Genomic DNA, 24,956 nt, shown 5'->3' with positions numbered 1-24,956 from the left:
TGCTAGAAACTTCCTCTCTGCTGTACCTGTTTTCAGACAGAGGCTGCAGCTTTACCTGTGTGGTGCATCAGTTTGCGGTTACTTTTTGTAGTTGAGTTAAAATGCACTTAAAGCTGTTGTGTAACCACCACTTCTGCGCCCCAGAATACTTGCTCCCCTGTGACCTTCCCCCCAATTCCATCTTCACACGGCAGCCCATCTCTTTCTGACTCTAGATTGTTTTTTTGTTTTTTAATTTCACTACACTTTTATGTATTCATTAATGTGCATGCACATGTATATTGTGTGTGTGCACTCATGCCTTGCCGTCTCTGTGGGGTCAGAGGACAGCTTTTGTGAGTCTGTTCTCGCCTACTGTGTGGGTTCCAGGACTTGAATACAGGCTGCGTCGTGCTTGGCGCGCCAGCCCAGCCAGCTTTACCTGCCGAGTCACCTCCGCGCCCTGGGTTGATGGATTTTGATTTTTGTGGAATGTGGCTTTGGGGGTTAGTTTAATTGAGGTCAGGGATAATTTGTCAGTCTATCCTTCCACCCTGTGAGCCTGGGGACTGAGCCTAGAACATCTGGTTTGCCTTCTGGATGGTGCAGTTACCCTTGGAGCCACCTTGCCAGCCCTTTTGATTGTTTTTTAATTGCTCTTTTGTTGTTGAATTGTAAGAAGACTGCAGTTCTTCATTTATTTGTAGCCAAGAGCTGGGAGCTGGGCCCCAAGTCCACATACCTGCAGGAATGAGTCCTACCCCCAACTGAGCTGAGTCACTCACACCCCCACTTCTAAGAATGTGAGGTGTTGGCTTTGCTTCCTCTTCCTGCCTTGGCACACCCTTTTCGTCTCTGCTTTACTGGACCTTTGGTCCAAACACTTGATTCTGGTTCCTTCTATGACCTAAAGGCAGGAACTCACTGGCTTTATTATTGCTGCTAAAGTTTGATAGTCCCTCTGTCCTTTTTACTGAGACCATTGTTTTCTTTAAAAAAAACCTTTACAACAGTTTCTGTGTGTATGTGTGCCTGTGTACTCGCATGCCATGTATGTGAAGTACCCAGAGAGAAAAGGGTGTCTGATCCTCTGGAGCTGGGGTCACAGGTGGCTGTGAGTCACCAGACAGTGTGGGTTCTGGGAACTGAACTGAGGCTTCTGGAGCAAAGTACTCTTAACTGCTGGGCCCATGAGCCCCTTTTAATACTGGAAAAATAAAAGTAATATATATTAAGAACATTCTTGATTTATTAAAATGAATGTCTGCGTTTTCCTTATTACAAGCAGGTGCTCCTATTTGTCCCCTTGAAGGGACTTGAGTTGTGACGTGTAGGCATGGTCAGCTGAGAAGTCACGCTGCGCCCACTCGGTGAGATCCATGGGCTCTCAGTGGTTCTCTGCTGACCTCAGCAGTTCTCTGCTGACCTCCTTGTATGGAATGGGCTTCTCAGCCTTGGCCTTGTCGGGTCTCTGAGGATATTGTCTTGGCTGCTTTATTTCCTGAACCAAGCATTTCAGCCTCCCAGCATTTGCTAGCTGTAATTATAGTCATGTGCTGAGCAGGCTGGGGAAGGCCCAGTGTCTCACTGGAAAGATCTTGACACTTAAAATATTACCTGATTTCTTTCATGAAACTTTGGGGTCAGTCCTCAGGGTAGAAGATATCCTAGAAACTGGATATGGCACCCCTCCCTTCCCCCACAGCCCATCTTCCTTCTCTGCCCCCCTTCCCTCTGCCCTCCCTCCTTCTCCTTTTGTTCTGTTCTGTCTTTTTTAGACAGGGTCTTGATATGAGGCCCTGGTCAGCCTGACTTTCTAGCTTTCTGCCATGGCCTTCCTTATACGTGTGTGTGTGTGTGTGTGTGTGTGTGTGTGTGTGTGTGTGTGTGTGTGTGTGTGAGTGTGACAGAGAGAAAGAGAGAGAGAGAGATTGATTGATTTCTCTTCTTTTAGTGGTACTGGGAACTGAATTCAGGGCTCCACATGTCCTAGGCAAGTGCTGTGAACTACATACATTACATAGCCAACCTCCCAAGGTAACAAGTTATCCAAGTTATACTCCCTAACTCCCCAGCTTTCTGGTTTTGTTTGTTTTGTTTTGTTTGACAAGATCTCTCTATGTATCTCTGCCTAGCCTGGGACTTCAGTCTGTAGCTCAGGCTGGCTTCAAACTCGGATTCTCTCGTCTGCCTACTCAGTGCTGGGATTAAAGGTTTGCACATTCTTCGTTTGTTTCTGTGGGTGCACACACGTGTTCAGCGGCTTTTGTGCATGCACATGTGTGTGTGGAGACCAGAAGTCAGCCTTCATATTTTGAGACAGGATCTCTCCTGGGTCTGGCGCTCACCCAGGAGATTGAGTTGGCTGGCCTGTAAATAAGGACCCACCCGCTCTTCCTCCCCAGGTCCACATCAGGCAGTTTACTAGCCGAGCTATCTCCCCAACCCTAAAAATTACATCTTTAGCCTAGCTATCCTTCATGACTTCAGATCAGTCTAATTTCATCTCCTATCATCCTGGGTATGTCATAGGCACCTTATACATAGTAAAAATAAAATTCATAATCTTTCCTCCCAGTCTTGGTCCTGATCCTAGAGTCCTCAGCTCAGTAAAGGGTGACACCAGCCAGCCAGCCTGCAGGCCCAAGCTAGGCGAGTTGGTTGGGAAAGCATTTCTGTCCGTTCTTCTTCCCTGACATCTGATCCTAGTGCAGGTTACAGCGAGGGACTTGGTGAGGTTCTGTGGTTGCTCTTTCTCCTCGTATTTCTTAAATCCCTCTGCTTTTCTTTATGTGTTCATTGTTCACTGTTCGATATTAAGGTGCTGTCTTTTGTTTTTGTTTGTTTGTTTTGGATACAGGGTTTCTCTGTGTAGCTCTGGCTGTCCTGGAATTTACTATGTAGATCGGCTGGCCTCGAACTTAAAGATCCAACTGTCTCCATCTCCCAAGTGCTGGGATTAAAGATACTCAGATTTTTGTTTGTTTGTTTGTTTGTTTGTTAAAGACTATTGCAACAACCTCTAACACAGTGGTTCTCAACCTATGAGTTGAAACCCCTTCCACAGGGATAACCTAAGACCATCAGAAAACACAGATATTTACATTATGACTCATAACAGTAGCAAAATTACAGTTATGAATTAGCAACAAAAATAATTTTATGGTTGGAGGGTCACCACAACATGAGAGACTGTATTAAAGGCCACAGCATCAGAAAGTTTGAAAACCACTGCTTTAATAGATTTTCAACACTTACATGTGTGTTCTATAATCCTGTACTTAATAACATCTCAAAACTGCAGATCTCAGACAACTGTATTTGCACATCACAGACAACTGGACCAGATGCTTAGCCTCAACGGCAGCTGCCCTGGAACCACTGGGCCTCTGGGGATAAAGCGACCTATCTCGAGCATGCCTGTTGTCTGGTCACAACGCATAGTCCCTTCTGTGAGAAGCTGAGTTTTCATTTTGGGCTTTAGTGAGAGGAGGTGCTGTACTCACTAGAGTTTAAAATCTAGTGGCTTCACGACAAATGTTGAAGCAGGAGGACCACTGTGTGTTCCAGATGCCCAGGTAACTCTCCTGTCTCTGTTGTAGGAGTGCCAGGGTTGTAGGTTCAAGCCAATCTGATCTCTTTTTTTTGTTGGCTCCCAGGGCTGTCAGCTTATGTGGCAAGTGCTTCTCCCTGTTGAGCTGTGTTGGTGGCCCAGAGGAAACATTTTTCAGTATTTCATTTTAATGATTTTTCTTGCCAAAATGGATCTTAAATAGCCTAGGAAGAAAGAAACGTAGCTGGGAGTGGAGTTTCTGGGAAGGCACACAGTGATTCGGTGCTTAAGTAGGAGGCTGGTTTTGATTCCTGTAGACACGGGGACACTGTCCGTTCTTACAGTGGGGAGAAAGGACAGGCACACCACAGGTTGCTTCGATTCCACAGCAGAAAGCAGAGTAATTACTACATTTCCCCATTGGTGAGCTGAGAGACAGTGGAGTATAGTTTGAGAATCAGAGACAAAAAGTGTGAACTTGTTTTGGAGTGTGAACAGGTGGATAATAGGGTTGCTGGCCACAGAGTGTCTTTTGAGGGCTATGGTCCGTGGAGTGTTTTCTTCCAGCAGTTCCTAGCCACTATAGGCATGGATAGGTTTAATATACACTGGCATTTTGACAGATAGATGCAACAGGGGGAGAGGGTAAAGGAGGAAAGTGTGTGCATGGAAAATAACCTTTTTTTTTTTTTTTAAAGAAAATTTACAAATCCTTTGCTAGTCTGTGGCAGCTAGGCTAGGTAGGTAGGTAGGAAAGGGAAATGGTGGCTGGCATTCTGGACATGGTAGAGTGTGGTGTCAGACATACAGAAGGTCGAGGCTGGGCTGTTAGGAGCAGGCACAGGAGCTGTAGCTGTGCAGTCCGGTGGAGCGCCTGAGCTGGGTGGCTGATGAGGAGCATGGGTTAGTGTCAGTGCGAGGGAAGGCTGAGAGCCCAGGGAATGAGGCTTACCCGGGCGGTTGGGAGTGGGGTGCTGAGAGTCAGACGGACACCACGATCGCCGAAGGAAAAAGTGGGCAGAGCTGTTCTGTGAGCTGAGTGAGAGAGCGAGGGGGTGGAAAAGGAGTGAGTGGAGACTGTCGTGTCTGTCAGCTCTCACTGAGTCTCTACCACCCAGGAGAGAGGTTAGCAAATCACAGCTGCTGAAGGGCTGGCCTGTGTCCCTAAAGGCCAGCTGTGCTGCCCCTTAGATCACAGCACTGGTCCACACATTGTCGACGGCGTCTTCTTTTGTTCCGCAGTTGCAGACAACCCCATAAAACCTAAACTATTTATTGTCTGGCATTGCAGAGGAAAAACTTACTGATTCCGATTTGGACAGTGGCTCCCAGACCTCAGCAGGTTTTGGAATCACTGGGTGGCTGTAAAAACACAGATTACTGGAATCGACCCAGAGTTTCTGATTCAGTGAGCGGTTGGGGCATTTCTGGCAGCCCCCTGCCGATGTTTACTTCTGGGGTGGGAAGCACAGGGTTTCGTCTCTTCCTAGTGATGGTTCTTTGGCTGAGCTTGTTGGTGCCATTTGCTTTGGACAAGCTGTCCCCACTGCCTCTGCACTCCTGTAAGCCTTCCTTCACCCTTGTCCCTCCCGGGGTATCTGATAGCCTGGGTTTTTGTACAGCTTAAATGGAGGTTGTCAGGGAAGGTAGCCTTGGAGGTCACATAGCCCCAGGGAGCCTGAGGGGGTAGCCTGGGGTTTGGAAGAAGAAAGGCGCTAGAGCAGTATGGCACTTTGTCATGGTGGATTGAGTTGAACAGGGAGCAGGGGATCCGGCTGGCTTGGTGTGTGACCCACACATGGGTGCAGCGTCAGCTTCTCCTCAGGAAAGCCATACTGTCTGCTTACTGAACAAGTTGCAGGCTCCTGTCCTTCAGCACAATAGCTTCCTTCCAAAGGCGTTCCTAACATAGCTTCTAGAAGATGCAGGTACTGGACCCTGCTGGGGCAGCTGCTTGCCTTCTTTGAGCTTGTCCCTCCCTCAGTGCTGTAGTTGTGCAGTCCCCATGGATCCTGGCATCTTCGGTGGGAGTCGCAGATGGTCATTACCTGTTTCTCACATAAAACCCTGACTTCCTGCCTTTGTGATGTTGTCTTCATCCGTTCAGGTCATGGACGTCCTTGATGTGTCAAAGATGCTCCCACCGGCTGCAGAGGCCTTTCATTCTGTCTCCTGACTTCCTGCTTGTGCCTTCTGTCTGTTCCTTTTGCTTTCTCTCCCCCTTGCCTTCCACATTGGTTTCCTGTCTGCCAAGATAGACTCCCTTACCTTTTTAGCACAGCTTGGCCTTTTTCCAGCCTCACTGTGGTGGGCAGCTGCCATGCCACCCTGTGACCAGCTGCACTTCTAAAGACTGAGAATAATCAAGAATCTGTGGCCGTGTTTGTGTGTGTGTGTTTGTGCATGTCCGCCAGTGTGCGTGAGTGGAGGTGGAGGCCAGAAGTCAACATTGGGTATCCTTATTAGTTGCTCTCTACCTTATCCTTTGAAGCAGGGTCTCTCAGTGAACCTGAGGCTTGTAGATTTGCCTGACTGACTGGCCAGGGGTCATCCTGTCTCTTACTCTCTACTGCAGAGATATTAGGATCCTGGTGCTATCTATATGAAGTATGTGCTGACAATCCATACCACCAGCTGAGCCATCTCTCCAACCTTTTTAAAAATTATTTCTTGTTCTTCCTCCTCTTCCTCTCTTCCTTCCTCTTCTTCCTCCTCTCCCCCTCTCTAGTCTTTGTTTGTTTGTTTGTTTGTTTGTTTGTTTGTTTGTTTTTGAGACACGGTTTCTCTGTGTAGTCCTAGCTGTCCCGGAACTCACTCTGTAGACCAGGCTGGCCTTGAACTCAGAAATTCACCGCCTCCGACTCCCAAGTGCTGGGAATAAAGGCATGGGCCACCACGCCCAGCCCTTCTAGTCTTTTAAATAACAATCAAGTGCTAGGTTCATAGGCATAAGCCACCATGCTTGTTTCTTAGACTTTTAATCTGAAATGTCAAGGGACAGATGAGGATGAAGTAGCCTTGCCTTCAAGTTTTCTGATTAGTAGGAAAACTTGAAGTTGGCAGATCCCCGGATTCACCACAGGAGAAAGTGTGTTGGCTGTGGTAGGACAGATTCAGAGCCGAGGGTCTCTGAGAACAGGAGTCTCCCCAAATCTCTGATGCAGAAGAGTCGAAGACGGTCTTGTCTGTTGCCCCTGCAGCTTGAATTGGAGGCACAGGGCTGGCTGGAGGCTTTGATCCACTGTGTCTTTCCTCTCTCCATATCTCCATTTTATGTTTTACTTTAATGTTTAAGAGTCTGTGGCTGAGGGAAAATTGAGAGGCATAGAGAGGAGAGATGTCAAAACCCCCGAGGGGAGAGGATCAGAGAAAAGAACCTGATAGCTATAGTGGTGCTGCACACATAGTCCCAACACTTGAAAGGCTGAGGCAGGAGGGTTGTGAGTTCAAAGCCATCTTGGACTAAAAACCAACAAACAAACAAACAAACCAAGCTACATGGTATTAGAAAGAAAGCCCTCAAGCCCTTTTTTATACCCCAAGGCACAATAAGCAGGAAGGAAAAAAGTGCAGGTTTAGGAGAAAGTTCCTAAGAGAAAAACCTGGAGAGAGTCATGGGTGAATTACCTCAAGAGTCTAAGAGACTGTGTCATGTCGGGGAAGTTGTGGGTACTTGAACCCTGTCCCTCTGATGAGACTGAAAGGCCAGTCTCAGATGTCCCTCTGTGGGCAGTAAGTTCAGCAGTGGCACCTCCCTAGCTAGCTATGCTGAGCCTCTCAGGAAGTCTCAGAAATTCTTAATCAAAAGACGGTCCCACAAGAATGTCACTGTACCCAGAGCTCTGTGGTTTGATGGCCCGAGAGAATTCCCTAGGGAAGGGTTGTGAAGGGAACTGTGTGCCAGGCAGGTGACAGCTGCAGTCAGGACAGCACATGCCTTTCCCAGGACTGCTGTGGGAAGGTGGGTTCAGGGGTCCCTGGAGCTTACAGGTGACCACTGTCTGTGTGCAGTCCACAGAAGCAGAGGCTCTGGCACCAGATGGGGTAGTTTCTTACAGATCCCAGAGTCTAAACTGCAGGAACTTGAAAAGGTTTGCTTTATAGCTATAGCTGTTGACCTGCTAAAGCCTAAGGGCCTGCTCTGTTGTAAGATCAAGGCTCTGAGGTCTCTGTTGATATCAGAGAAGTTTTAGTTGTAAATCTATATATATCCAGGCGCAAACAGGAAAGCTATTGTGAAGAACAATCACTCTCTGCCTTTGCTTCCTCTGGTGCATGCTCCCTATTTATTGAACTTGGGAGGGAAACAAAAAGAACCAGTGAGTGACCAGTACTCCCAAGATGCTCTTCCGTGAATGCACCACTTCAACCAGCATGAGCTGCTGCTATGCAGGGGCTGGCCACCCTGGACTCTAGCACCCAGGCACAGACAGAACCAAATTCTGCCCACTAGACATTTCCTTCTCAGATAAGGTGACACTTGAGAAAGGCCTGGAAGAGCTGGTTTGGGAAATGATTAGGTCATGGGGGTAGAGCCCTTTGGATGGGATTAGTGCCCTTATAAGAGACCAAGGAGCTCATTTCTACACTTCAAGAATGTCTGTGAGCCAGACAAAGCCAACCAGCCTTAATCTGCATCGGTCATGGCCCTAGCCTGCAGAAGATTTATGTTTGGCTTTAGCAGCCCACAGACTAAGTAGCTTTGATTTTTACTCTAAGATGGAAAGCTGGTGGAGAGAAAGTTTTGAGTGTAAAAGGAAGACCCCAGCCACAATGAGGAGGTCAGGAGAAGACAGTCACTTCATGAAGGTTCTGGATACGTTCTGAGACAGGGCTAGCAAGGTGTGACAGACTCACCGATGGTGCACAGTGGCTTTGTCCAGAATCAATGCAAGAATGGAGCTGCTGTCCCAGAAAGGGGTGGCCCTGACTTTGTAATCCTTTTAGGAAGTAACTACAGAAAGTCAAGGGAGAAAAGGTTAGCTAAATCTTGGTTCCTTCATTTTCTTTATCCTCTGTGATGGTTTCGTTTACATTTTTGGTTGGGTTTGTTTTCTCACAGTTGTTTTTGAGAGAAGTATGATTCCAGCATAAAAATGTTTATAGAGACATTTGCCAATTGATGTGGCCAGAAGTATAGGATCCTTTAGGTCCAGAAGAGCCTTTGGTATGAAGTATTTGTAGACACATCTCTTCTCATGTTCTGTGTTGATTTCTTAGCTATAGTCACTACAAATTCATACGTTTAAAAAAAATCTTTTCCCATTTCTTGGAGGTCAGAACGAAGGCCAATGCTTCTTTTGAAGGGCTGCAGAAAGAATGCTTGTTTAGCTCCTCCAGCTTTCTTACAGTCCAACCACTCAAGTGTCTACTTAGAGCACACATGCCATTCTCTCTCTCTGCCCTTCTTTATACCACCTGCTTTCAAGGACATTAACTGCACTTAGACTCCATGATGGGATGGAATCTGGAGCCTTCTGTTCCTGATTAAGAGTTTTCAGGGGTAGCAGCAGGGATTAGAACTTCAGGGCCCGTTTTGTGAGATAGTTTACCTCACAGCAGTTTACCTCACACAGTGGGTTGGATATCATTTGGGCTTAGTTATTCTTGATGTAGAGACAGGAACTATTGAAATACTTAGAAAACCTCCATTATTGAACTATTTATTTATTTATTAATATTTTTTATTAGGTATTTAACTCATTTACATTTCCAATGCTATCCCAAAAGTCCCCCATACCCTCCCCCAACTCCCCTACCCACCCACTCCCACTTTTTGGCCCTGGGGTTCCCCTGTACTGGGGCATATAAAGTTTGCAAGTCCAATGGGCCTCTCTTTCCATTGATGGCCGACTAGGCCATCTTTTGATACATATGCAGCTAGAGTCAAGAGCTCAGGGGTACTGGTTAGTTCATATTGTTGTTCCACCTATAGGGTTGCAGAACCCTTTAGCTTCTTGGGTACGTTCTCTAGCTCCTCCATTGGGGGCCCTGTGATCCATCCAATAGCTGACTATGAGCATCCACTTCTGTGTTTGCTAGGCCCTGGCCTAGTCTCACAAGAGACAGCTGTATCTGGGTCCTTTCAGCAAAATCTTGTTAGTGTATGCATGTTTATTTATTTTTAAAGAATTGTCCACTAAGTTTATTTAAAGATTTAAACTGATGGTACATACCTGTAATCCCAGCCCTTGCAAGACTTGAGGCAAGAGGACTGCTACAAGTTCAGAGCCATCCTAGGCTACACAATGGAGTACCAAGGACAGTTTAGGTTACACAGGAAAATCCTGTTTCTAAAAATAAAAGCCAACCAGACAATGAGTCTTAAGGAAGATAAGCTAATTTACACTATCTTTTAAAAAAATATCTTTCCATACCGTGTGCACGTGTACTTTGTTTGCATATATGTATGCATATTATATGTGTTCCTGGTGCCCAAGAACATCAAAAGAAGGTATTGGATCCCCTGGAACTAGAGTTATGGATGGTATTGAGTTATGATGTAGGTGCTAGGAACTGAACCTGGGTCCTCTGCAAAGAGCAGCCAGCCAGTGCAGTGCTCGTAACTGCTAAGCCAGGTCTCTAGCCCCCAGTCTGCCTTTGATTGTTTGTTTGTTTGTTTGTTTGTTTGTTTGTTTTAAACTTGAAGACCTTGGGTTATACTAGTATAAAATTCATGAAAGAGTGAAGAAATGCTCTGGGATATTGTATTGATGCTAAGGATTATAATCTGCATTTGTTTGGAAACCTGGGCAGGATGAAGTGGCCCTTGCTGATTTTCTAAGTTTATGTTTTTGCCATCTTTGTCAGCAGTTTGTCAGACCAAAAGCACCAGACCCAGGTCTCTGAGCACTAGCTATGGCTGGGAAAGTCCTGCTTCCTCTACCAGCAATGTCAGCACCCAGCACTTCTCATGAGGCTGGGTCCAAGGTGCCCAGGTGGCATGTGGCACTATGACTGCTATCCTGTGTGGGCACATTCTTCAGTGATGATCCAGCAGTCATCAGTATGTGCCTCTTAACTCACAAGTAAACTCTCTGGGCTGTTTATCAAAGGAAGTTCAGTCCCCAGTCTATCACAGTGATAGGCCATATCAGTGTTAGCAGTGTACTTAAGGAAAATTCCATAGCAACAGTACACAGTTGGGGCCTGATGGCTTTTATGGGGCTCTTGGTGTTGTAAGGAAGTGGGTGCAAGTTGGCAGATGGGAAATGAGTCAGGGTAAGGTCAGGTTAGAGATGGGCTCACAAGAGCTGGTACAGATTTGTGTTTTGCTTCTGCAGAGTGAGCCTTGGAATGCGTGGTTTGACACCTATCTGACCATAGTGGGAGAAGTTTAAGGCAGAGACTTATAGACCATACATTAGAGCTTTGGTGCAAATGAGCACCTTGTAGATAGGCTCTTTTCCCGTCAGTACCTTCATGTCCCAAGCAAGCAGGTCCGGAAGGTCTGTCAGCAGGTTGTGATGCCTCTAGAAGGACAATGATGTGTGGCCACCAGCCCTCCACTGGAGACTTCCCCTGGGCCATATAGGCACCTTTTGTGAAATGTGGAGGGCACCAGTGGCACCTGGATCAGCTGTAGCAGCCCCAGTGCAGGTCCCTCCATCATATACATGGGAGTGGTTCCGAGTATTCTTTGAAGACGGGTACTATTCCTCTAATGGGCACTGTCCTGCCTCCTAAGAGGGAACACAGCCACAACTTTGTTCCCAGGGCAGGAGCCTATGGTAAAGCCACCATGCTTTTGGGATGAGCACAGGACAAAAAAATGTATATACATCATTTCCTTTGACTAATCTTTGTGGTCCCAGCCCTGATGTGGCTTCTGAAAGTAGTTGTTTCTTTGTGGAAGTTGAGAGTTTTACTTTAGGAGAGAAGATCAACTTCCACCAGCCTGCTTTTCCCATGTGTCACTGTTCTGGGTTGTGGCAGCAGCAGACTCATTAGAAAAGCAGATTGCAGCCTGACTCATCTGCCTGCCTGAGTGAGACGTGCAGTAGACTGGGCTCACGGATAGTGTGGTGCATGCTGTCTGCTCTGTACACCAGAGGCTATGGGTGCCTGCCTCAGACCATAGAAAGCCCTCAGAGGAGACAGTCCATTGTAGGGCAGGAGCTTTGTCCTGGAATTTCCTGGCCTTCATTTGTATAATGTCATGTACTTACTTTAGGGGAAAAGGTGCTATGGCCTGCCCTCTACAGGGCCTTTGTGCTCCCTATACCTGGCCAGGTCCTCCCAAGGTCTGAGCAGGATGCTGTAGACAGGTGAGCTTACCTGTCTCTTATTTGGTAGCATGTCTGCTATCACTGTCCACGGAGGACACCAGAACCTGTGGCTGTAACGGCTATCTAAACCTGCTCACATTGGTCCTAACCCTTCTCTCTCATATTACAGCAGAAGAAATCCTACCTGGAGCGGAGCGTCAAGGAGGCTGAGGACAACATCCGGGAGATGCTGATGGCGCGGAGGGCACAGTAGGAGCTGCTGGGAAGCGCCTTCCGTTCTGATCCCTCACATCCTGTCACGGCAGGGGCTGTGCAGGGTACTGCCCTCCCTCTGCCCAGCAGCCCCATCTCTCCATCACCCTGAGCCCCTCAGGTCCCAACTGAATGTCTGCCAACCCCTGCTCAGGACACTCTTCTTTCCTGGGGCAAGCCAGGAGCTCTCAACAGAGGGAGGACTGGAGGGCAGATGGAGAAAGCTGTCCAAGCCTGTCACTAGGCATGTGGGTTAGACCAGGTTAGACCAATAAAAAGCTATGTCTTTACTTTATGGCATGTGCTTTTCTCCACCGGAGGAGAGAGAGGCAAGTGTCTCCCTCAGCTTGTGTCCCTTTTTTCCTCCCCTTTCTGTCCTGGGCCTCTGTGTAGAGCATGGAGGAAGAAGACGACAAGTTGATAGGTGTGGTGGACAGAGGCACAGTTGGCTTCAGGGTTCCTTCCCTGTTTTCTCCCCAGAATTCTAAAACAAAGTTCAGTGGCGAGCAGCATCTCTAGGCTCTGGTCCTGTCTGGCCATGGTGCGCCCGTGGCCCTGCCTCCTAGTGCTCAGGACAGCTCATTCTCTGTGCAACTTTCAGGAACTTTACTGCAGGTCAGTTAAACACAACTGTTACTGAAAACTAGATGTAAACTTAAGTATTTAGAACAAAAACTACTAGTAAATACTCAGAACTCCTCCCTTCCTGTTGCCTTGCATTTGGCCATTAGACAAACTCCTGGGATAGTTGCTGAGTGCAGCCAGGGTGTTATATGGTCGTGGGCTTTAATTGGGAGCACTGATCCAGTGTGTAAAGATATAACATTGTTTCTTGAGACATGAGTTCATCTAGCCAGGTTCAACTTTCACTTTCTAAGGGATGGAAGTACACCCACCCCCCCACGCCCCCCCAACCCTGCCTGCCTTCCTCTGCTGTTTTAGATGACAGCAGGCAAGGCTGCTCTGTAGCCAAGGAGACTGACAACTAGCAACACCCTGTGGCCGAATGTGAGAAGAACAGGTTGGTTAACTAGGAGTGTGGGTGGGAACAGGAAGAGCCTCTGAACTGTTTACTCTGTGATTATAGACTCTGGAGAGCAGCCCTGGGCAGTCCACAGTCACCCAGAGGTCCCTTTCCCAGGGCCTGAGCAAAAGCGAGTCTAAGTGGTGTTGGTAAATATGCCTGCCTGAGCCATCTTTGACACTGGGTCATGGACTGCGTACTTTTAGGAGGCAGCCAGAATAGAAGAAAAGCTCCTCTTTGTGAGTGGATAGTAGGTATCACATGCTGACCTGCTCACATCTTACGAGCCTTGGTGGATGGAATACAGCAGAGTCTGGGAGGTACAGAAGCACAGCCCCATGGTGAGTTACATTACCTGGAGTAAGTCACACAGCCAGATTTTGGACAGATTTATTGAAACATAAAGGGTATGAGCAGAGAGATCTAGTAGTGTGTCACATATTGCCATTACCTTGAGTGTATAATTTAAACATTATAAATATATATTTCATAACTAAGCCTTTGGCCAAAAAAGTAAATTATTTAGCACATTTTTTAAAGATCAGTAAGAAATGAGTTTTGAACATTAAAAAGATCAAGTCACTGAACTAAATAGCAGTAACCCTCACTAATCTAAAACTCCATAGGACAGAAAGTAGAGGTGTCTGCGCAGAGCTAGCCACTTTATAGCAATCAGAAGAGATGGGGCCAGGCACACTTATCGGAGGTGGCACAGAGCGGCCAAGCGGAAGAGCTGGGCTCATCAGGTGATCAGGTGAGCATGTCCCAGAGGCAGCAGCAACACAGAGCAGTCCAGCAGGCTGTGAGGCAGGTGGATGGGCCCAGGTCGTCTCTTCTTTGGTCTTCCACCACATACACTGGAAAAAGAAGGAAGGTGAGAGTGAGATGGGTCTGGTATACACCTCAGGCCTGCAGTCGCCTCCCAGGAGCAGAGAAGAGTGACAGGAGTGGCGCTATGCAGCCTGTCTCTCCTGTGTTTGCCCAGGACGCACAGAGGAAGGCGGCCTCTCTCCTCCCATCACTCAAGAACAACCTTCCTCCTCCTGGGAATGAATACAAGGGACACTATAGAATGACTTAACCAAGGCAGTGAAGCTGGTGACCCTTAAATAGCTGAGAAGCCAGGAAGCACTGTCCCCTACACTACATAGGGGTGTGTGTGTGTGTGTGTGTGTGGTGAGGGGACACTCCTGCAGATTCAGCTAAGCCAAGCAGAATTAAAATCTGTATTTTAAAGGAATGATCTGGATTAAAAAAACAAAACAAAAAAACCCCACCAAGCAGTGGTGGCACATGCCATTAATCCCAGCTCTCAGGAGGATATCTAAGTTCCAGGACAGCCAAAACCCCACAGAGACCAAACAACAATACCCCCTCCCCCGAAGAATAAAAACGAGTGATACTCAGCTGCAAATTACACTGTAAAGCACATGGGGCAGGGAATGCAGACTGCAGGAAGCCTTCAGAATGGAGCTGCAAGTCTGAGCCTACATTTGATAACACCTCCATTACTCTTGCCCTAGGGGCAAGCTTAGAGCTTAGAACCCTCATCAAATCCATACCTTCAAGCTTGCACAACAGAGAATTTGTGGATTTTATGAATCAGACCAGCCGTGCAAGTTGGCCTTCAGCTCTAGTCCTGTGTTTTCTATTTACACCTTAGCAGCTCTGGGACTGGTGTAGGAGAGTGCCCTGGCGTATTAGGGATCTGGGACTGGTGTAGGAGAGTGCCCTGGCGTTTTAGGGATCTGGGACTGGTTTAACCCTAGACCGCTCAGTCTCCAGCTTTTAGCCATCGGGGAGGTTGCTCACCATGCCAAGACTTAGTGAAAAGCCCACCGCATAGTGTCATCCAGCCCTCGCTCTCCCTGAGGGGCAGGCACTGGGCACAGTCCTGCTGCCCCTCCTGTGAGACCCAGTGGACCTTGAGCTTGCTCAGCTACATCAACACAAATACCAGGTCCTGCTTCCTTCACTGCAGATCAGCCAAGGTCACTGCTGCCAGGTGTCGTCTCACCAGTGCCTGGAAACCTCCAGCTCGTCCCTCCCAGACTGCTGATGGAGGTTAAAAGATACCCAAGGCACCCATTTCCAGAAGACGACAAGTCTTCCAAAAGCTTTTCTGACTCCCCCTCCCTGTCACAGACGCTAGGAGGATGGGATAGGGACAAGATGGGGTCTGAAAGTCTCCTACCTGCCTCTTGCTTTCAAGTTAACCAAAGCAGCAGTAACTGACCCAGAAGTAAGTTGGAAGAAGGCCTTCCAGAGCTTCACAGCATGGGCCTAGAGATGGTAAATCTTCCAACAGCATCTTCTAGACACCCACCTGCTCTCGGGAGAAGGCTTGCATTTCCAGAGGGTGTCTTTACTGACTGCAAAGCCTGGTCTCTGCCTCAGGACTCTCTATCCACCCAGGAGCCTCACGGCTCTGTATTCTATGTTGTCACTGTCCCTGTCACCTCTATAAGGGAATATGCCTTCAGAATTCTCACACCTTCCCACTATCAAATCAGTCATGTATTCTGTACTCGGTGGGCAAGTCCTGAAGCTGAGCTGAGAATGCCAGCTGGTCAGATAGCAGGTGCTGCCAGAGAGATGGCTCTAGCCAGATGTTCTGTACCCGGTCAGATGGACTGTCCTGGTAACTGCCTTTTACAGCTTGTTCAGTTGGAGATCCTCCTTGGAGATCAAGTGCCCCCCTGTGGTCAGACTTGGGACAAAGGCTCAATTCTAGGTCCTGTGCTTCTAGGACTTAAAAAACTGGCTTCCATTCATTTCAATCAAAGGACTAACCTCATTTATTCACTAAGGTCACAGGGGTTATTCTGTTTAACCTCTAGTAGGGGCCTCTGTATTGGTCCCAGGCAAGAGGGTCTGTGAGGCTCTATTCCCAATGATTAGGCTAGGGTGACATCAGATCTAGGCTCCCTTACTGCTTTGCCTCTTTTGTTGAAGCCATCCTTCCAACTTGAACCAGCTGTCAGTCTTCTTGGCCCCAGCCTGGTAGAGAGTCTTCAGAAGGTCAAGGACCTAGAACTGTGCCACCTGGGTGTAAATACAAGAGTTGGTGGTGGGGTAGGAGCGCACAGGGTGGGACCCAAAGGTCAGAATGGCCCCAGAAGCCTTGGGTGCAGAGCAAATTTGGGAGGACTCAGATGGTTATTATAGGCAGGGCCTCTTGTCTTTATGCTAGATGGGCCATGCCAGGAGGCACACAGTCTCCTGTGACCAACTGCCTATCCAGCAATCCCCGGGGTTTTCCTCCAGGCCACCTGACATATCACACCAGAAGTCCGTTGGTTCCAGGATAGTCCCCAACCTCACAGGCTTCATTTACAAGGTTAGACAAGTAGGACAGGGCAGGGATGAGTCACCAGAATGTGAGTGAAGGCTTCAGGTGATGTCAGCGTGACATCTGAAGCCTTCACTTGCTCTACTCTGACCTTCTAAATGATTAATCAAAGGCTCTGGTATGCTAGAGTCTCCAAGTCCTTGTGCATGCTTGTGAGTACATCTGAACAGTCTGGCCTAAGCACGGAGGAGGCCGGGTGGGCGGGTGGACAGGAAGCAAGAACCTTCACCAAGAAGACTACACTTTGAAGCGATGTGTTCCAGCCCAGAGACAGGTTTCCTAGAAGGGTTTGTCCTCTACTGTCAGGAGCACACAGGCAGTGTCCCATGAGGAGTGCCACTAGTGGAATCTTGGTTGCCACCACCCCACATAAGGCATACAGACAGACAGATGGCAGCTAACTAGTCTTCCTGAGGTTACAGAAGATGCCAGAATGCTTCTCAACCATGTAGACCAAGAGGCAGATAAAAGGAGAAATCTTAAGTGTTATCATTATAGAGCCTCAAAACAGGATGGCTTGTACCTCTCATGCAGGCCAAAGGGGCACCCCATGGAGGAGGATACTCAGGCCAGTGACATTATTTATTGCCAGCACAAAGGTGCCCCATTGCTTAAGGTACCTGCTCAGCCCACAGCACAAAGCAAGCATGTGAGGGAGGGTATGCGTGGCCACAAGGACTGCAGTGGGATGCCCCCCCCCCCCCCAAGAGCTCAGCTCAGCAGCTTGTCAGTAATGTCTCCTCTAGATGCCAAAGGCTGAGGGTGGGAGAGGTTAGGAGACCTTCCACATGCAGCCTCAGCCAGGTTCCATGACCACAGAGCCCTTCACCCGCTCAGTCTGGCTGTTCTCAGTCCCTGTGTCTTTTCCACTCTTCTGTCTCAAGCTGCTCTCAGAAGCTTCACCTCTAACCTCATGAGCTCTTCAATGAAACTGAATCATGAGAAGCCAGGTCTCCTCAATTACTCTCTCCCTACTTCATTGTCCCAAGATTCTCGGAGGCAGACCAGACAGAGCCGGAAGGTAGTTTCCCACTGACTGGGACTCCTCTGACTGCCTGCCACCACTTGCTTCCATGGTCATGGACTGGTGTGGGGAAGATAAGCACAGAAATGGGCCCTGTCCCCAGGCTCAACAAGTGTAGCCGAGAGGCTAAAGTAAACTAGAGAACCCCGGGGTCATCCAGGTGAGCCCCAAAGCAATCCTGCCAGGGCTCAGTCACCAGGTCAGCTTGCTAGTTAGCACTCTGCACTCCCACATCTGTGAGCACCAGTTCTGGATGAACAAAACAAAGGCAATGGACAGTACAGCACCGAGAAGCCCAGCACATGAAAGGCTACACTACACAATGGGGCACTGTCCCCAAACTCTAAACCACAACTGGGTGCATCTGTACAAGTATCGCTGGCCTAATATCTAGGTCTGCACTGCCCCCTCTAGCCATGCATAGGGACAAGATTGGTTAGAGTCTGAGGCAGCTGTGAGCCTCCAAGCTGGAGACAGATGCCAAGTGATGTGTAGAACTGAGATCGCCTTGGCCATGTTAAAGATTCGGAGTGTCAGAAAGTCTGCTGAGACTATATAGTTAGTTAAAGGCAGATCCTCACCTGTTCCTTCCACCCTACTGCCTCCTAGACCTGGGCTGTGCACATCAGTCTGGCTACAGTACAGGTGCCATGGGAAATGCTGTTGTGGAGGGAGAAGCCGATCTCCTTCCTGTGCCTCTGGTTCCCCTTTGAAGCTAACGAAGGACAGCATGTTGGTCAAGATCTGGCTCCCCAGAAAATTTCCTCTAGGCCTGCTGACCCTTCAAGGAAGCTTTCCTCAGCTGCCCGACTCCTCGTTGCTTGGTTCTCTGAGAATGATGGTGGTTATGCACATATGCTCCAGTTCCAATCCTGACTGCCACTGACGCACTAATAACATGGAAGAAGTCACAACTCTGACCTTATAACCAGAAAGTAACACAGACAAAGTGCATTATGAACAAAATGAGGTGAGGTGTTTGGTGGGACCTGGTAGGACACCACAGGAACTAATAGGTGACACCCTATAGGAGAAATCATGAAAATACAGGTTTCCTTTTTCTGGGTCTGTGAGGAAAGGGGCTTCCAGCAATTCGTATTAAGACATATTTATAATAAGTGTAGTTTCATGTGATTAAAGGGTGATATAACAGTCTAGGCACAAGGTGAAAGGAGTGTGTGTGTTGGGGGAAGGGACACAGACAGATAACAAGAGATGATCAGGGTAGCAGGCAGATGCACACAACTTTAGCTGATGGGATCCTGCAGGGATCGGGAGGGTGAAATACTCAGACATTTATTTCCTTGGATGAAAGAAAGGGGAACCTCAGACAGATGCATGGCAAGGCAACATCTTCCTGGGTGTGTTGTCTACAACTATCACTAATGCAGATACTAAGTTCTAAAGAAAACAGGAAACTGATCAATTGATGTCAACATTTAAGGATAAGGAGATGGCTCAGGTGGTAAACTGTCACACAGTTGTCACACATGAGTCCCATCCCCAGCATCCCTGTACAGAAGCCAAGTGTGATGGTATGTCCCTGTAATCCTAGCACTGGTGAGGTGAGACAGGGCAATCTCTAGAGCTCACTGGGCAGCCAGTCTAACTGAACGGGTGAGCTCTAAGTTCACAGAGGAACTTTGTCTCCAAAAGAGAGAGAGAGAGAGAAAAAGGAGGAGGAAGAAGGGAGGAGGAGGAGGAGGAGAAAGCAGCAGCCAATACTGGCTTCTGGTCTCCACATACAATGTAGTATGTGAACACACATCTTTAAAGGTCATTACAGAGTACAGGGTAAAGTGCCTCTAAAGCACTGTCCCCCAGAGTCCCACCTGACTACGAGCATGTGGAGGCCAGCTGTTCTCTATCCCTCTTCTAGTGCGACAGCGTGCACGTGGAGGTCAGAGAACAATGTGCAGGAGCTGGTTATTTTCTTCCACGGTATGGCTCCTGGGAATCAAACCCGAGCGGTCAGGCTTGGCAGCAGACTCCTTTACCGCCTGAGCCTTCTCACTGGCCCCTCTACCTGAGTTTTTGGAAGATAAGGTTTCACTGAACTTGAAGATCACTAACTGGTTATCACTAACATGATAAGCGGGTATTTAAATAGAGAAGTTAAGGAGGGACCTTTTGCTAGGAGTTGACAGGACTGAGTAGATGTCCTGGACCTACTCTTCTATAGCAGGGGCCCGCAGATCAATTATGGGACCTCTTTGAAAAGTCTCCTGCTGTTCTACTAAGAATCAGATGAAGTTATGGAAACTATTGCCCAGGATGCTGTGGAAGAAAAGGCAGTATGAAGACAGGTCAAAAATGAAGGTTCTCAACATGAAGAAATGTAAAGTTTCCTCCCCGAGTTTCTCAAGCAGCATTCAGAGGGTCTTAAAACACTGCACTGTTTGTCTTGACAGCGCTATTGGAGAGTGGAGGGCCCTCCGGTTTAGCACAGGGCTGGCTGGTTTGCATGCAGATCTTGGCTTTGCAAATGGCAGCAAACATCATTGATAAGGCCCTCACACTACGCCACACCTGGCGCACAAACTGCCTGAGACTCTATATCCAGATATGCTTATAAAATGAAAGGCCTTTTGACATAAGTAAAACAAAGAATTCATTCTGCTTTTGTATTTCTGAATTTTCCATGCTGTTGGAAGAAGGAAACAAGCCACAAAGAGAATCCCAAATGGCCGTTTCCTGCTTGGCGAGCACTCAGATAAGCCCCAAGGGGAAGAAATCCTTAGCAAATAGTGCTTCCGTTTAGTGAGACAGAAAACCAGAGTCCTTTGATCCTGGGGCCAGCCGGGACTTCATGGGAGGGGACAGGAGAGCAGCAACTACTCAGTACCTTCTGGACCACAGCTGGCACTCAGGTCAGATTAGAGGAACCGTGAGTGGGAACCAGGGAAGACATCGCTGTGAGGATCAAAGAGGAAGGAGTCAAGTATGGGAAGCTACAAAATGTACTCTAGTGCTCCAAACCCAGCGTGGGGGCCACTACAGCCGACGACAGAGATCAGTGTCTCACATCACATATATATCCTAATGCAGGACTTATGTTGGTTTTTGGAACAGGGTTTCTCTATGTAGCCCGGACAGGACTACCACTCACGACTGAAACCAAACTGGCCTTAAACTCACAGAAGCCTGCCTGCCTGCCTGCCTCTGTGATTGGAAGCTTGTGCCCCCACACCTGGCTCTAATGCAGTTTTTAGAGAAATAATTATGGGTGTGTCTGTTAATCAAAGCTGCTCATGTTTCCTGCACAGCAGTTCTGTGTCCTGACAAGTCCTCATGAACCTCGTGTGCTGGCCCACATCAACAGAAACAGCCTCATCATGATGGGGCCTCAGCTCCAGTCACCACACACAGCAAGTGAGAGCAAGAACATACACAACGCTGGAAAGACCCTAGTTAAAGACTTGTCAGGCTGGGGTCTCGGCCAAGGCGACACAGTAAGACCCTGCCTCAAATAAGAAAGAAGGCCAGGCTCCACAATGATCTAGATCAAATGCAATTCCAATAAAAATCATAAGACATATCATTGATAAAGTTTATGGAAATACAAAAGAACTGTGATATTTAAAACAAGATTCCCTATAAAGTACAGTAGTCGACAGTTAACTGTACTCATGATTAGTGTCTATGTCTCCTTGGATCTAGGGATACAGAGATAACAGAAAAAGGCTAGCACAAACATGGCTAGCTGGTTCACAGATATGCAGAGCAGGCCCTGAAAGAGGGGGGTGTTTTCCATAAAGAATGTTGAAAAGAACTGGGATGCAGAAAATAAAACAATTCTAAATATCTTTTTTTTCTTTTTCTTTTTTTTCTTTTCTTTTCTTTTTGTTTGTTTGTTTGAGAATAGCCTTGGCTGTCCTAGAACTCAGAGGGTATGTACATTACACCTGGCCCCATCCCAGAACTAAAACATTTTATTTTAAAAATTAATTTAAAATGGGTCATGATTCTAAATATAAAATAGGAACATTTTTAGGGAGAAATTTTAAAATCTCCAGTACTTGGGGTTAGTTTCTATAAAAGAAAAATCAGTAACCTGGATTTTTATCAAAATTAAAAGCTTTTACTATGTAATACAGTGTTAACAGGATAAAATAGTAGACATATACCTATAATCCCAACATTTGGGGGATAGAGGCAGGGATGTCAGGAGTCCATGGTTATCCTTGGTTCCATAACCAGTCCAAGGATAGTTGAGGCTACATGAAACTCTCTCTAATACATATCCACAGGGGAAAAAACAAAACAACCACCAAAACAAAACAAAACAAAACCCCAAGAGTCTGGGTTGGGGGATGGTTCAGTAGTTAAAAGCCCTGAGGACCCAGTTTAGTTCATAGCACCCACATGGTGCTCACAACCATCCATAACTCCAGTTTCAGGGGACCTGAAGCTCTTTCTTCTGACCTCGGTGGGTACCAGGCATGCACACAGTTGCATATACAGACATGCAGGCAAAAACAGTTACATGGAAGATAAACCTTTTTTAAAAAAAAAAAAAAATTTTTAAAGTTGGGCATGGTGGTGCACACTTTTAAATCCAGCCTTAAATTCCACAAGCAGATCTCTGTGAGTTCAAAATCAGCCTATTCTACAGAGCAAGTCACAATACAGTCACTCAGGGCTACATAGAGACTCTGTCTCTAAGAAAAGAAAAATACCTCAAGACAACCAAACAGATATACAGCAGACCTGTGGTCACAGCAATATAGTCTCTGAGCGTGACTGGATTCCTTTTCCAGTTAAAGAATGAAAAGGAGCTGGCAGAGTGGATAATTACCATGCCGTTTATATATGGGAATTTGGCTAATGGCCGGTCTCATCTCAAATTAATGGGGAGGAGGAAAGTAAATCCTTGTGAGTTTGAGGCCAGCCTGGTCTACAGAGTTAGTTCCAGGACAGCCAGGGCTACACATAGTAAGACCCTTCCCCTGCAAAACCAAACCAAACCAGGATTCTCTAAAAACCAGTAGGAAAAGACAAATTCATAGGAAAAAAATGGTCTTAAGAATATATACAAGGGCCGGGCGTGGTGGCGCACGCCTTTGATCCCAGCACTCAGGAGGCAGAGGCAGGCGGATTTCTGAGTTTGAGGCCAGCCTGGTCTACAGAGTGAGTTCCAGGACAGCCAGGACTACACAGAGAAACCCTGTCTCGAAAAACCAAAAAAAAAAAAAAAAAAAAAAAAAAAAAGAATATATACAAGGGACCAAAGAGATGGCTTAGTGGGTAAAGGCACATGCTACCAATCCCAATGACCTGAGTTCAACCCTAGGATCATGTGGTGAATGGAGAAAACTAACTCCTGAATGCTGTCTCTGACATGTCTCCACATGTGTGTCATGGCACAGACTCGTGTGCTCACATACACCTTAAATATATAAATATATAAAATTTTATACACACACACACATGCATACACACACACATATAAAATGCATATTTGGGAATAATAGTTCAAGGTTAATGGTAATCTGGAAGGAAAATGAGAAATACTATTTCACACCCATTTACAGATGCTAAACTTTTAAAGTCTGCAGATGAGGTTTTGTGAGTTTTTTCCAAAGAAAGAAAAGAATTGGTCTTGTGTAACACTAGTTGTTTATTCAGCAACAGGAGCAGCGGCTGCGAGAGAACTGGGTCTTGGCTACTCAGTCCAAGCTGTCCAGGAGGCAGCAACAGCAGAGCGCAGCCCAGCACGCGGCCAGGACTGCCTGACACCCGGCATCCGTGTTCGTCTTCCTTTCCCGTTCCAAAATGTACACTGGGGAGGGGCAGGCGGGGGAGAGAGAGACCAGTTAAGAAGGCGCTCAGAGCAGTGGTGGTCTGGCAGCACTTACCACACTGTAAGACTTACACACACAAGACCAGGGCAGGGCAGGGGCCACTCCAGTGCCTGGCACACATCAGAAGTTGTCAGACCACTGTTTCCAATCACCTCACCTTCATAAGTTAGGAAACCCCACCCAGCAACCTCACTTGATATTGTCCAGTTTACAACAAAAATTCAGTGAGTGAGCCAACTTACAGCCCTTGTCCTAAGCCTGGTGTGGGTGGCACTGGAGAAGCTGTGCCCACTCTCATTTAATCCTCACAACCATGTTTACCACAGCCACGTGGTGACAGGAGACATTTTCATACACCTTTATAGTGTGTGTACGCGGTGTGGGGAGACAGCACTTGCAGGGAAGGAAATCTGTAGGGATGCGCTATAACTACTTAGAATGAGGGGAAAAGTGAGTATACAGAATGTATTTTGGAGTCCAATCAGCTAAAGTAAGGCAGAGCATACACCAGAAAGTGGCAGAGAATGCTAGCTATTAAAGAAAGCTAGGTAGGCCTTTGTGGGGCCAATAGAGTAAGCATGAGGGGATACATATCTTTATGTCTTTACATTATACGGAGAGTGTAATCCACGTTTCTGAGATAATATGAGAAACTTAAATGCCAGAGTGTGGGGGAAGAATAGAGGTTTTTACTTCCCATTTTCCACTTTTCTTAAATCTGTGTGATTGAAGCCACACTCAAAGGTGCTTCTCTACCCAAAAAGGAAAGGAGGGAGGGAGGCAGGGAGAGAGTCAGCTCCAGCAGGAAGGTACCCATCTGACTATGGCTGCCTTGAACCCCTCACGTCCTCTCACTGACAGTCACTCACTGCCTCCGTGGCCCTGGCCTGGCCTGCTTCCCAAGTCACTACCATAAACTACAAGTCCCACTCAGCCCAGCTCCAGCCCAGGCTTCCAGGCTCACCTCGAAGCCACACCCAGCAGTCTCTGACCCCTGCTCCCAGCTACTCAGTAAGCCTAGTTCTAGTCAGACTCCTCAGACCTTGCTGCCCATGGGCCCTGAGAGAATGGAAGGACTCAGGCCAGGCAGCAGGAACCAGGCCAAATTACTGACCCTCCCTCTAAGAAGCTTGTGCCAGTGCTAGAGCTGGGCCCCCGTGAGTACAAACACAACCTCCCCTGTTGGTCTGATGCTACGTATACAAATGCTGAAGTCTGAGCTCCAAGATCTGCTTGCTGTCTAAATGAGTGCATCCTCGTGGATACCAGCTTTTAGTGTGTAAACATTGCTCCCCGATTTAAAGCTGACTAATAAAAGGCTAGAGCCTGTGATTAAGCAGGAAGAGAGGAGGGCAGGACCTGAGGATCGAGTAAGGAGAGGCTCAGGAGAGACGGGGTAGGGGGGAGCGGGGGTGGGGGCGGCAAAGGAGAAGAGAGAGGAGGAGGAAGGAGAGGGCATTCTTATGAGACTGGAGGGTCATGAGCATGTGACCAGGAGAAATGCATCCTGAGGGCAGGCTGATGGAACAGAGGCAGCCCAGGCAAGACTCCAACAGCAAGTACCAAGGGGCACACAGTTTGGATACAGGTTAGAACAGCATAGAACCTGACGGGTCTAGGCATAGAGCTTGTAAGTAAAATACCAGGTTTCTGTGTCTGTTCTATGGGCTAGCTAGAGTAAGAAGGTAATTCCTTTACACTCCCCTAGATGCCAAGTTTTCTGTTGAACGCTGCTCCCTC

At 47.5% G+C, this 24,956-nt stretch overlaps 2 protein-coding genes across 3 annotated transcripts in view; one reads left to right on the top strand and one right to left on the bottom strand.

Annotated features, from left to right (window-relative positions):
• Positions 1–12,711, top strand: part of Pfdn1 (prefoldin 1) — a 50,817-nt gene extending 38,106 nt beyond the window's left edge. Inside the window, exon 4 of the mRNA NM_026027.3 lies at positions 11,930–12,711. Within this exon, the coding sequence (NP_080303.1) occupies positions 11,930–12,013 (84 nt within the window). The 3' untranslated portion in view covers positions 12,014–12,711. The remainder of the gene's footprint in view (positions 1–11,929) is intronic.
• A 699-nt stretch (positions 12,712–13,410) lies between these two features.
• Positions 13,411–24,956, bottom strand: part of Cystm1 (cysteine-rich transmembrane module containing 1) — a 54,356-nt gene continuing 42,810 nt past the window's right edge. The window contains exon 3 of one of the 2 annotated variants that reach the window (NM_001368637.1): positions 13,411–13,893. In NM_001368637.1, coding sequence (NP_001355566.1) covers positions 13,787–13,893 — 107 coding nt within the window. In that variant the 3' untranslated portion in view covers positions 13,411–13,786. Of the gene's footprint in view, positions 13,894–23,019; positions 23,195–24,956 lie in introns of those variants that run through there. The other variant, NM_001081365.1, reaches the window with a different exon arrangement.

Source organism: Mus musculus, chromosome 18, assembly GCF_000001635.26.
Source record: "Mus musculus strain C57BL/6J chromosome 18, GRCm38.p6 C57BL/6J".
NCBI lineage: Eukaryota > Metazoa > Chordata > Mammalia > Rodentia > Muridae > Mus > Mus musculus.
The sequence above is the reverse complement of the archived record's forward strand: the minus strand, read 5'-3'. Positions and strand labels throughout refer to the sequence as shown.